Source organism: Eublepharis macularius, chromosome 14 (assembly GCF_028583425.1).
Source record: "Eublepharis macularius isolate TG4126 chromosome 14, MPM_Emac_v1.0, whole genome shotgun sequence".
In the NCBI taxonomy this organism is placed as follows: Eukaryota; Metazoa; Chordata; class Lepidosauria; order Squamata; family Eublepharidae; genus Eublepharis; species Eublepharis macularius.
The window spans coordinates 31,805,485-31,818,752 of NC_072803.1; the positions used below are offsets into that span (position 1 = coordinate 31,805,485).

At 45.7% G+C, this 13,268-nt stretch overlaps 1 protein-coding gene across 1 annotated transcript in view; it reads right to left on the reverse strand.

Annotated features, from left to right (window-relative positions):
* PIWIL2 (piwi like RNA-mediated gene silencing 2) overlaps positions 1-13,268 on the reverse strand; it is an 82,618-nt gene that overhangs the window by 26,356 nt on the left and 42,994 nt on the right. Inside the window, exons 11-13 of the mRNA XM_054997851.1 lie at positions 7,368-7,457; positions 6,003-6,143; positions 3,479-3,592 (exon numbers count right to left, since the gene is read on the reverse strand). Of these exons, the coding sequence (XP_054853826.1) occupies positions 3,479-3,592; positions 6,003-6,143; positions 7,368-7,457 (345 nt within the window). The remainder of the gene's footprint in view (positions 1-3,478; positions 3,593-6,002; positions 6,144-7,367; positions 7,458-13,268) is intronic.

The window sequence follows — 13,268 nt, forward strand, 5'->3', positions numbered from 1 at the left end:
AGGTTCACTAGAAAAGACAATAATGCTAAGAAAAATTGAAGGCAGTAGGGAAAAGAAGAATACCCTAGATGTGGTAGATTGACTTCGGTTTGCAATACATGGACAAGGTTTTTGGGATACTGTGGAGCTCAATATAATTCTAAAGTACACCACAAGTGATTTGAATGCATAAAACATACAGACACATACACATAAAATGTATATACCCCCTCCCCACCAAATTAAAGGTTTATCTTATGCCCCGGTTTTCTCCCCCATGGGAACCTAGAGTGGTTTACACATTGCTGTTCTCCCTTGATTTGTTTCACCCTCATCACAACCAGGCTAACAATAGACAGCTGCTCCATGCCTCACATTGGAGTGACTCCACCGATGGCCTTCTTAGTTGTTGGAGGGGGTGGAGGGGGGGGAGGAAGGAAACAACGCACTCCTGCCCACTCTATCTGGGGCCTAGGTGACCAAATTGCTTGGCCTTGGCAAGGAGCCAGTGGTGGGGCGGCACTGGTTCTGGGGCCCCGTCCAGAACATTTGTCCAGGGCCCCAAAATCACGTAGACTGCCTCTGGAAAACACAACACAATTGTTTACTTAGGCTGAGCCAAGAACATCCATCAAGCCTACAAGGCACAGAATCAGAGTCTGCCAGATTCTAGACCAACTCTCTAGCCATTGCACTACAGTGGATATCTAAAAATTGTTCATACCCCCACCAGCAACTTGAACATTTTTCTCCAAAAGGCACAACTTGGCTGGGTCTCAAAAAGGACTATGATGCATGGGCCTGTCAATGCATACTGGTACTAAGGCTCTGGCCGGGGGGAGGGGGGCATTGTGCCAATGCCACCCTGGCTTTGGAAGGGGACAGTAAAATAGAAGAAATAATCTAGCTTCAGTGCCTCCCCCCCTTCTCTGTCTCTCTCTCTCTCTATAATGTGAGTGAAAACATTACTATACCATCACTGAAGCCTACAGGATACTTAGGGTCTGTTCACACACGCATGATCATTTAATGGCAATGCTCTGGCATGATGATGTCTGTTCTAGGAGGTGATGTGATCATCACACAAGGCTGGGGAGCACGCACAATTCACAGCAGGCAGATTTGGGCCACAAGGGATCCTGCTTTGGCCTGTAGGGCCCAAATCAGCCCACTGCAAAGCACAGGCATACTCTCAGGGCAGCCAGATGACATCAGTGACATCACGGCAGCAGCCCCTGGAGCGTACCTTGAAGGCTCATTCACTGACTTTCCCCCTTCGGGGTGATAGGTGAGAGTGGGGGATCCCCCACCAAGGGGAAACGGATCCCTAATTGTGTCTGAGGTTGTGGAAATCAAATGGGTCATTACCTCCATATTGCTTCTGTCTTTGAGGGACTTACATGCACATTATATTTAACTCCAGATTTCTTGATTGTCAAGGAATGCATGTGGTGGGGGGTGGGGGGAAGGGTGGGAGAAGGGCACCTGAGGGTGAGGGTGGCATTTGGCATGCAAAATGCCACCCCTGGCAAGACAAGCCTCTCCCAGCTGTCAGTGGTAGAGATGAGAGCAGAGCACCCACTTGGGGAGGCCATGAAATGGCCCCCCCAAGTGGGAGCAGGCTGAGCCTTGGTGGGGGGATGGGAGGAAGGGTGGGAGAAGGGCCCCAGAGGGTTGGGGGGGGATTTTGTTGCTGTGGTTCCCCCCCATTAAGTCATGTTATGGAGGGAGAGTTGTATTAGGCTGGTAGTTATTATGATCATCTTCTGTTTCCATGCCCTGTTGTGCCCGCTCACTATGTGACCTGTTGTAATGTTCAAAACTTTACTGTTTGTCCATTTCAAAAAAAAAATTGTGTTTAAGATTCTCTGATGTGTAGTTAATTGTGTTGTGTTGTGCTATGAGGGACAATAAGTGTAATATGTTGTGATTTGTTGACCACTTGTAATTTGAAAATGAGAAAATAAAGGTTTTTTAAACTTAATGATTGTGTGTCTGTGTTCCCTTCTTTGATGGGAGGTTGGTTCCCAGCATAGGGAACAATGGGGCAGGCTGGCCAGCCTTCTCTGCGGGTGGTGGGGGGGTCAGGGGGGTGGTTGTCTGTGTGCCAGGGCAGGTGCTCTTTCCCAGGGACGATTTGGCACTGCCACCATTGTGGCACCCCTTGTCTGTGCAGAACTGCCCTGGGAAAGAGAGTTTAGGGGTTCCCAAAAGGGGAGGGCAGGCCAGCCTGTTCCTGGGGTTATGGTGGGTGTGGGGCAGGTGGGGGTGGATTTGGGTCTGTGAGGGGCTACTGGGGGGATTTGGGTCTGTGTGTGGCAGCTGGGGTGGGGGAACTGGGTTTGTGTGGGGCTGTGAGGGGTGGACTTTAGGGGCTGAGAGCACCTACTTGGGGAGGCCATGAAATGGCCCCCCCAAGTGGGAGCAGGCTGAGCCTTGGTGGGGGATGGGAGGAGGGGTGGGAGAAGGGCCCCAGAGGGTTGGGGGGCATTTTGCATGCAAAATGCCACCCCTGGCAACACAAGCCTCCCCCAGCTGTCAGTGGTAGAGATTAGAGCACCTACTTGGGGAGGCCATGAAATGGCCCCCCCAAGTGGGAGCAGGCTGAGCCTTGGTGGGGGGTGGGAGGAGGGGTGGTAGAAGGGCCCCTGAGGGCTGGGGGGCATTTTGCATGCAAAATGCCACCCCTGGCAAAGGAAGCCTGCCTCTTCATTTTTTCCCCATAGGAAATAATGAAGAGAGATCAGCAGCAGCATGCTAACAATATGCTGCTCCTTTGCTTTCTTATGGGGAGGATGGGGGGACCTGCTTTGGGGGGCCATAACATGGCCCCCCAAAGTCCAATCTGTCTGAAACTTGGGTAGTTGTTAGAGAAGGGTTAGAAGAAGGTCCCCACCAATTTTGGGCTTATTTGGTGGGAAAATGCCTCCTCCAGGCGTCCTGAAAGACGGAGGCATTTTCCCAGCAAAAAAACCCGAAAGAATCCCGAAAGAATGCCGAAATAATGCCGAATCCCGAATCCCGAAAGAGATTCTTGTTTCGGCTTTCGGCTAATGACGGTAGAGAATCTTGTTTCGGGTAATCCCGAAACAAGAAAGCCGAAAGTTTTTTCCTTGCACACCCCTAGTCTACACTGATGGTAACCTGTATAACCAGGCAACAGGGCAAAAACCGAATACCTAATTTATAAAGTGGTTAAGCAAGTAATTCTGAATGCTTACTTAAAACAGAACATTTACTTTTGTATCCAACACCTTTCTTCACAGCATTATAAATGTTGCTTATTCCAATAATTACTAGAAAAATCAACTAACGATGCTAATGCTACAAAATCTAAAAACATTTACCTAACCCAATTTTGCACATAGCAATTAGGGTCAGTCAGAGAGGAGGTGGCAAGGAAAACACTGGGCTTCACTGTTCATATGTTCTCAGTTGTTCATTAGAAAGAACGCTGAATCAATTGCTGTGCTATACCTATGCCCAAAGATAAACTTACTGCAGAGATACAAGATTCTCTGGTACACTCTTTGTTCCAGTTTAACTCCTCTGATGTAGTGAAGGAGCTTTTCTTCAAGTTGATCCTTTCCAAGGGAAGAACACGCCCTTTTGCCTAGATTGATTGCAAACAAGTTTTTAATGCCAAATCTCAGACCCAACATTTGAAGCAATAAATACAAATGTGTCTATGAGCATGTGTGAGCCACGCACTGAATCATCAGGGACAATCTAATGTCATCTGGTATTAGGGGAAAAGCAATCAGGCAGGGGTTTTTTCCAGGGGGAGTTGTGCTAGTACGGTGCACCGGCACCTCTTGACATTCAGGAATTGGGCTAAGAAGGGAAACATCATGATTACTGGCATCTCTTTTTTTAGGGAAAAAAGCACTACAACCAGACATGTGTAACATGTTGTTTCAAATCCCATTATTCAGAAGAAAACTAGGATATAAATATTTTAAATTAATACAATATTGCTTTATAGCAACTGTGGGCCAGAAATCGAACATCTTCAGTGTCCACCCACTGGCTTCTCTGAGCTGTCATTTTCAGAGTCTGGTTTATGTCCAAGACAGTCCCACTATAACTTTAGATTGTATCGAGATCTGATCAGTACACAACAGTGATTATTTCGCTTGCTGCGGTGATCTGAAGAAGAAAGCTCCCAGAATGGAGACAGGAAGGCAGTAAACTCTGCCACCATTCCCATTAAGCTTTCAGACATGCATTATGAACACTAAAACAACCTGTATCACACATCTGTAGTACTCAAGCTAGTGCTGCATAAGCTAACAATGTCAGGTACAAAACTGCACCTGTGGCCCCTTGACCCCATACCCCAGGGCTAAGCAGATCCTAGGGGAGGGCTCTAGGACCACAGGGTTTGTACCCAGAAGTGAACAGATGGAGAGTTCCAGGAAAGCATCCTTTAAATGAAACAGCTTTACTGAAACATTTTTTGCATCCAAGGCTAACCTCCTCTACACGTCACACTCACTCCAAAGTTAGGTTGGCCAAACTTAGTTGCATGCAAGGACTGCCTGAGCATACTGTTTGGCAGGAGCATGCCTGTTGATGGAAAGTAGAACTCTGCCCTGTGTCCCATTTGGTCCAGCTGATGCAGGGCTGTTGATGTCACAGTGTCTCTGGCCCTCCTCTGCTCTTTCTATACCTGTCTTCTGCCCTTCCCTCTTACTCTCCAAATGAGGATACATTCAAGTCTTGCTCAGCCCAGATGTTCTGGTTGAGAACTTTGTTGCCCTTTTGCCAAGCCCATTTAGCTCCACCTGTCATTGACTGAGTTGATTCTTGCTGTACAGAACAAGGGAGAGGGAGAGAAAGAGGTTGGCTACATGGAGAGGTTCAGGCACATCACATGTAGCCTTCTGGAGTAGAGTAAGCTGTTCTAGTGTCAGGGGATGGGTTCTCCGCCCTAACTCTCTTGAGAATGAAAACATGACAATTAAAAATGTACTGTCAATTTTAAAATGATTTCTTTCCTTGCCTTAGCAGCACTCATAACTAGAGATGGGCACAAACTGAAATACGAAACAAAGTTCATCATGAACTAGGCCAGTTTGGGGGGGGGGGGGTGAACCAGCGGTTCATCAGAGGGTATTTTTGACGAACCGTTATGATTTTTAGAGAGGTTTGGTTTGTTTTTCAGTTTTTCACTGCAGACAGCCTGGCACTGATCAATCACATTATCACAGGTAACAGATTTCCTTTACAGAGACTGGGTCTGGGGGAGCCCAGTGACACCTGGTGTGGGATTTCGGGGACCACAGTTCTCTTTGTCAGATGCATCTGACGGGGAGAGCTGTGGTTATCGAAGGCTTATACTGCATTGGAATTGGTTTTGCTGCTACAAACTAACAGGGCAAACTCCAACTGACCCCATCACCAAAAGGAGATGTTTACATTTACTAGCAAAGGAATGTTTTGGTTGCACCCTCCCTCTCACGCCCTAATTGCCTCTTCTCTCTCCTCCCCTCCTCCTCCCTCCTCTTCTATATTTGACCAGTTTCTGTAACATGCATCTGACGAAGAGAACTTGATTCTCGAAAGCTTATGCTACAATAAAATTGGTTAGTCTTAAAGGTGCTACTGGACTCTTTTTGATTTTGCTACTAACACGGCTAACTCCTCTGCAACTAAATGGAATGATAACCAAAGAGAGACTGTGATTATCATCTTCTACAGCAGCACATGGAGCAATCAAAACTCAAGTTTCTGGCTTCAGGCAAGGTTATCTTGATCATAAGTGTTAACCTGAACGGCAATATGGGTGTAGTAGATTAGAATCTAGGAGACCCAGATTCAAATCCCTGGTTTGCCATGGAGGATTGCTGGGTGACCTTGGGCCAGTCACACACTCTCACTGTAACCTATCGCACAGGGTAGTTATGAGGATAAAATGGAGGAGAATGATGTAAGCTGCTCCAAGTCTCACTAGGGAGAAAGGCAAGATATAAATTATGCAAAATAAATAAATAACAAAGTTTCCTTCTTGGTGCAACTACCTTACATATATCTTTGTCCAAATTAAGTCCCCACCGTGCCAGTTCATTATGGGCTACCTCATTCATCTCAATTCTCTTCAGGAGCTGACTCAGAGATATATAGTGTTGCTTAGGGCTCAAGTTGATTTGCTGGCTAAGGTCCTAAAGATGAACAAGGCAGAAAACAAGATCATTACCAAGAAGTAAAGCAGCATATACTTCAAGAGGATTAAACAAACTTACTGTTTGAGAACAGTTGTTTCCAGCCTCCCAAGTTTATCTCCCCGCCCTTCCCTCAATGGATCAACTCAACTCCACATACATTATTTTAAGCCATTTAATTAAGCTGCATGTGTCAGGGCTTGCCGCGGGCACCGCTGGGCAGGGCGCTGGCAGGCCTGGCTCTGACTTCAAAGGGGTGTCAGGGATACTGCAGGACCCTGCTCTGTGGAAGGAGGGGTGGTATACCTTACCCAGACTCCCTCAGTCCACTCACTGGCCTGCTCAACCTGACCCCATCATCACTCTTACTCTCCTCCATCTCCTCCTTCGTCAGCTCTACTCCTCCCCTCCTCACACTCTTGCACTTCTCTCCACTCCTCCTCCACTCCATCACTCCTACACAACCCACCATGAACACTCTTCTGAGTCAGCTTTTATAGGGTTTCCTTTAGCTACCCCAGCCCTTCCTTCCAAGCTCCTTCCCTCTCCTGATGCTGCCCAGCTGTATCTGCTCTCAGGTGTTCCTTCTCTTTCACTAACTCCTCCTGGCCTTCCTTGCCTCTCTAGCAGGATGGGGGTGAATGTGTCCCAGCTGAGGCTTCCTCCAGGTGTGCCTCCTTTTCCTTCTCCTCCCTTCTCCTTCAGTCTTTCCGGCAGGACCTTTCCAAGTGATGCGCCCGGGCCATCTCTGCCTCTGCTCACGAGGTGCCGCCCTGGCCAGCATCTGGGCTGCCTGTCCATTGATGATTCTGGGTGTGGCTATCCTTCCCTGGCTGGCTTCCCCCTCTGGCTCTCCCCCTCCCACACCTGCTGCTGGCTGTGTTGCCTTCTCTGGAGCCTCTGGGCACCCTGATTCTACTGCTGGGGTGCCGTGACTGCTCAGCCCCGGACAACTGGCTGTTGAGGCAGCTGGGCAGTTGTCTCCCGGGGGTCTCCTGACCTTTTCTCCAGGTAAGTCTGGGGGCTGGGCTGTGGACTCCGGGCAGTATGTATACTAGATGAAAGAATTTTAACTCCAAGCCAAAGACTGAGTTAAGCACTACTAAATGCATAAATAATGGAAAACCAAGAATAAATCCATACAATTAGTAAATCACACACACATTTTGCATGTTCTATAGCTAGAAATATGCAGTTTCTTGTCAACAAATTATCCTACACAACCTTCATTATTCTGAAATCTTTCTTCATCTTCTCAGGAATTCCAGTCAAGAAGGAAAGTTCTGGAACTAGTAGGATTTCACCCTTCTGCAGCTACAGGAAGAATAAAGAAATAATATTAGCATATAAGGCATTTGGGGAAATATTCCATTATCACTAGCTGGGATTGAGAGCAAGTATAGCACAGAGAAGAATCAGGATAGTAAAGGTAAGAAAAGATAGATACTAGCTGCCCTGCTAAAAAAAAACCCTAAACAAATACTGTCCTATTTGAATGTCCAAAGATGCTTCTCATTTATGCTACTATACATTCATGTACAATACACAGTTAAAGACAAGGCTTCAAGAGAAGATTAAGTCGGTTCATAGGTTTTAAAAAGAAAGGTTACTGTTTGTTTTGCAATCCACAAAATTAGAAGTTCTTTTCTATCCCTTATTTAATAGCAGAGCAAAAAACCCTCCAAAATCCAGGACTAAGGAATCTAAATCTAAATTCTTCAAACCTCAGGAAAGCTCCTAAGTTTGCAGAAAAATACAAAATGTCTGCTTGCATCAGCATTCCACTTATCTACATATCACATCTTTTCATACTACAGATCATTCGACTGTGATTGTTAACAACAAATTACAATAGTGCCTTCATATATTTACTACATTCAGGTCTTTATATTTGTTTTTAATCCAATTATAGAAGGGGGTCCATGGGACAGCAAAGTCTTCTTCCATTTGTTCTTTCATTAATTAAGTCAGTTTATCCATTTCTGCATTTTCCATTATCTTCAGTATTAATTCCTCTTGCAGGGGTATTATTTGACGTTTCCAATAATACGCTAATAAAATTTTAACCACTGTTACTACATGTACTATGAAGTATTTCTGGTCTAGTGTCTTCTGTGCAGGCACACATTGGGACTGCGCACACTCAAGCCTGCTGACTGGAAAAGATTTTCTAGCTCTAAAAGTCCACAAGGGGGCGCTCTGCCCCTACTGCGCATGTGCAGGGATTTCCCACTGAATGCAGGTAGGGGGCAGAGCACCCCTATTCCCCTCAGTTCTCGAGCCGCCACATGTATAATACCGTAAAAACAAACACACTCACAGCAGGGTAGGAGGGAGGGAATGTGTGCCTGCATAGAAGACACTAGACGAACAATAGTTATAGGTAAGTACTATTGGAAGTTGTATATTAGATTTATGTTTAGGTTTCAATAAACCTATTGGAATTGTATCTATGTTTCTTGGTTTGAAACTATAGTTATGTGAAACCCTTTATTTGGTAACACAGCAGTTATTTAGGCAGAAGCGTTTAAACCCCTAAAACGTGCATTAATCAGACAAAATCATAAAAAGATACAACTTACAGTTCTATTGAAGTAGATTCCTTCTGTAGCAATATCAGAGAAAAGGGAAAGATCCTAATCTAAAAAATTACATCCCCTAATTCTAAACCACGGCCTGAAAGGTAGGCGGCGAGGTTGGCAAGTGTGAGTCTGTAGACAAAGTTCAATGGCGGAGCATGGAGAATTTACATCCTTCTCCCTGGAAGACCATGTGGAAAGAGAGAGATTCTCTCAAGAGGCATAGAGACAAGAAGGAGGAGTCAGGAGGCATTTGCACCTTAGACAAAAGAATAGCAAATTGCTAGTTACACAAACATATAAGACAGAGACATGCAGCGCTCCCCAATGTCCAAGGCATGCTGAGTCGCCTATTCCATCAAATGCAACATTGTTTTTGTCATCGGTCTTCTATGTAGTCCCACATTGGGGGTTTAGCAAGTTACTCACCAATGGAGAAGGGTGTGAGTGGGTCAGCCAACAAAGGAACGCAGGACAGCTGTTCCCACTACTGACACTTCTTTAGTATGTGTCGACAGTGTAGTGCTTTACTAAGTTATATCAGCTGCAGACCACATGGCAGCCTAACAGATGTGCCGAAGAGGAACGCTTTGTGAGAAAGCTGTCAACGAGGCTTGTATCATAGTCAAGTATATTCTGATCACCATGGTTCAAGTGATCTTCGCCTCATTGGAGCAAAGTTTGTCACTGTCCATCCGCATAATGTTTGAAAGGACTTGGGAGACACTTATGGCATCCAGAATAACAAACAAGAGGGTGTTTGGGTTTGTGAACCGTTTGGTTCTTCTAATTGATACAAAAATTCCTTCTTCATATTCAACCTGTGTTAAGTTTTGTTCTTCTACAGAAGCAACATTAGGGAAAAAACAGGTAGCATGACCCTTTTTGTTGTAGGTGAAATTTTGACACCCTCTGGGTGGAACTTGAGGCTGATGTGCAAGACAACTTCATTCAGAAGAATTGAGTAAATGGGGAATCGCCGGAAGGGTTGTGAATTCCCCCAATTTTTTGTCGGGCCAATGTTACAACAACCATAAACGCCACCTGCTCAGATAAGAGGGGAAGGGGCAGGGTTCAAAGGGTGTTAATCTTAATTGAGAGAGGGAACCAGCAGGAGACTCCCTAAAGGAACTGGAGGGATTCTCAGAGGAAGACTATCGAAGATATTTCTGAGAAACGCAAGAAATGTGGTAGGAGAAGAAAACATGTTGTCATCAATCCTGCCATGAAAGGTTGATATGGCATCTAATTGTACTTTAATAGAAGATACAAATTGGTCCTGGTTGTGAAGTCACAGCAAGTATTAAAAGTAGTTGCTAATGGTCAGGGGAAGGGTGATAGTCCTTCAGGTTCTAACCCTATTAGGAATCAATTCCACTTGTGACCATAAGATACAAAAAAATGCCATCTTTGCAGGTATTCAAACTGGCCTAGTTCACCTGATTAATAGCCTTCCTTTGAAGGACCCACATACAGACTCTGTGTTCATCAACAAAAAGACCTAAATATAATTTGGGAGCTCCTCCTAGGAAAGGAATTGCTCGAGCTTTGAGGGTTTGAGAATGGAAGTTACAGACGAGTATAATTGCAGTTAGCTGCATACAGTTTATTTCCTTCTCTGTCAGTCAGAGCCAACAAGAGGGCATGACCAAAAAAAAAAACGACTTAAACCTCCTCAGCAAACAGGAAAGATGTGCAAGGGAGGTAAAGATGACCGAGTAATCATGCTGTTTAAGGTTGTAGTGTTTCTCGATCTTCCAAGAAATGGTAAAAGTGGAGGAGGGTTTTTTGCACCGGCTGCGAGCAAAGTGTAACAGGTCTTCCATTGGTGGGAAGGGCTACTGGAGTAGAAGAGACAGAATAAAATCATGCAAAGCTTTATTCCTAGATCTTGATTGGAGGTCAAAACAATGTGGGGTCACCTCTACATCATCATCTGAACTTAGAAAGTAGGCGACTGAGATAAAAAACCAACCAATGGGAATGGATGAGGCAGAAGCAGCGCTAGAACTGATGAGGAGGGAGCGGACAAACAGCTTGGAGCCGAAATCGACTGAAATCACTTCAACAGGGAACATGCTGGGGCAGCTACTTTGCAAGTCCTGCCAGTTATTTACAGGCTCCAGAGTTGGGGCTGTAGACTGAGATGCACATGATTATGAGGTCACTAAAAGTTGAGGCCCTTGAAAAAACTGTAGGAACCAGTCGGTTCCACAGAGAAGTTAGGTGCATCGTGGTGTGCAGTCCTCCTCATCTCTCCTGAAATGGGACGTGAAGTGGGGGGGGGGGGACTAGGCAGACTAGTGTCCTCTACCTATACAGCAAAGGGTTAAGTCAGGCTTTTAAGCAGGCAGATCATTCCAGATGAGTCGGAGCTGGTAAGTGACGCTCCCTTTACTCTCAAGAGAGGGCAGGTGGGGAACTGCTTGTCATCTGATGACCATCCGACAGGGATTAGTCAGAACTGGCTGTCAGCACCTCCTGTTCAGATTCAAAATGTGGCCCTCAGAACCAGGTCTGATGGTTCGAAGTGGGCTGACTGTTTCAATGTAGCAGATAGCTTTGCTGTTGGATGCAGCCCTTGGAACTGGAGGGACGCTTCAAACTGGCTGGCAGTTTCATCATGGCAGATTCTTTGCTGCCAGATCTGGCCCTCTGAACCAGAACTGACAGTTCAAGATGGGCTAGTGGCTCCATCAAGGCAGATAACTTGCTGCTGGATCTAGTCCTTGGAACCGGGGATTGTTTGGATTGGGCTAGCAGATCCATGACGGTAGAAAACTTTGCTGCCGGATCTGGCCCTCGGAACCAGAGTTCACAGTTCGAGTGGGCTGGCGGCTTCATTGCAGCAGATTATCTTTGCCGCTGGAGTATATGAGCTGGGGACAGCTTTCTCCCATAGCACCTCTTGAGCCAAGAAGCTCCTTTACTTCAGGCTTAGACATGAACCTCTGGCAAAGTCTGCCTCTCGAAACACTGTGGGTTTCACCCAGATGTAGAAGACAATGATCATGTTCCACAGTGTGAGGCATCTTTATTTCACTTCGTAAACATTTCCTTAAAAATTAGTTTGAGTCATGACGAGATCACACAGAATAAATTGTGGTAAGCGAGGAGTAGAGCTAAGGAGATCCTCTCCTAACTGTGGCGAAAAAAGAACTGAGGGGAATAGGGGTGCTCTGCCCCCTACCTGCGTTCGGCGGGAAACCCCTGCACATGTGCAGCAGAGGCGGAGCGCCCCCTTGTGGACTTTTAGAGCTAGAGAAACTTTTCCGGTAGGCAGGCCTGCACGTGCACAGTCCCAATGTGGGACTGCACAGAAGACTGACGATGAACAAAGAATTCCTTGCCATATGAAAGCTAATGAAAATATATCACAAGATCTTAGTTGCCATCTGAATTGCTGATAGACAACCCAAAATAACGCACAAACTTTCGGCTCTCGAGAGTACAAACATGAGAAGATAAGGAGGGAAAGAAAACTGAGGTGAAGACAGCGACATAGGAGGCAAGAGAGAAGGTATGGTACAGAATGGAAGCAGGAGGGAGCTGGGAAGATAGGGCCACAAGGGTGGCAGGGGATTTCCCCTCTACCATAAGTTCTTGTAGGTTCTAAGTAAGTAGCATATAAATTCCTAAAAGTGATCTCTCACATATTTCCTAAATAAGGAAGTCTCATAAGATAGCAGTGAATCAAATGGGTGCAATGCTACACACTGTGCCAGTAAGCCCCATTTAACAAACTGGAAATTATTTCTAATAAAAATGCATAGGACAAGCCTGTAGAATAGGCAATGATGGAGAAGGATTGTCCACTAACCATTACAGTGAGATCACTGGTAGATAGTACTGCCACACATCTAACAATGTCTGCGGTCAAGGTCAAAAATCCCATTACCAGCTGTCCAGAAAATATAATACTAAATACAAGTTACTGCTTTCTTAAGAGTCCATTTATACTTTATCAGCAAGTACATCACTGCCACCCTGCTGTGATTACTCCAGTGCTACTTCCACCATTTCCCACCCACATTAGGGCAGATTACATTATTATGTTATGCCTGTCCTATTGAAAACAGCGTGGTATATGATCACATGATCCACCTGCAGTTTTTTGTCACATTACTTGCAGTAGTATGAGAACCATGTTGTTATAATGTATCATCAAAGTATATAATTCCCAGCGTTGCCCCATCTGTGGATACCTAAATCCATGAAACGGAGCCAATAGGATGAAAGGAAGATTTTTCTTCAAATTTAGGAGACTCTCCAGGTTTGTAGAAAAATATAAATTTTCCTAAAAACAAAAGAACATGTGTGTGCTTGCAAATACAATGCTCTTTTGCCAGCACAGGGAACTCCATCCTCCTCATGGCACATGGGAGACACCAACGGTGGGGGGGAGAGGAGCCACAACATCAGCCAGATAAGGAGAGACGGTGCTGTGGGCAAGAGTGGAGGGCAGGAGGAGCTGCTATCAGCCCCCCCCCCCAATGCCACCATTCCCCACTAAGCTGCAAAGAGGATGATAGGCAGGCACAGCAGC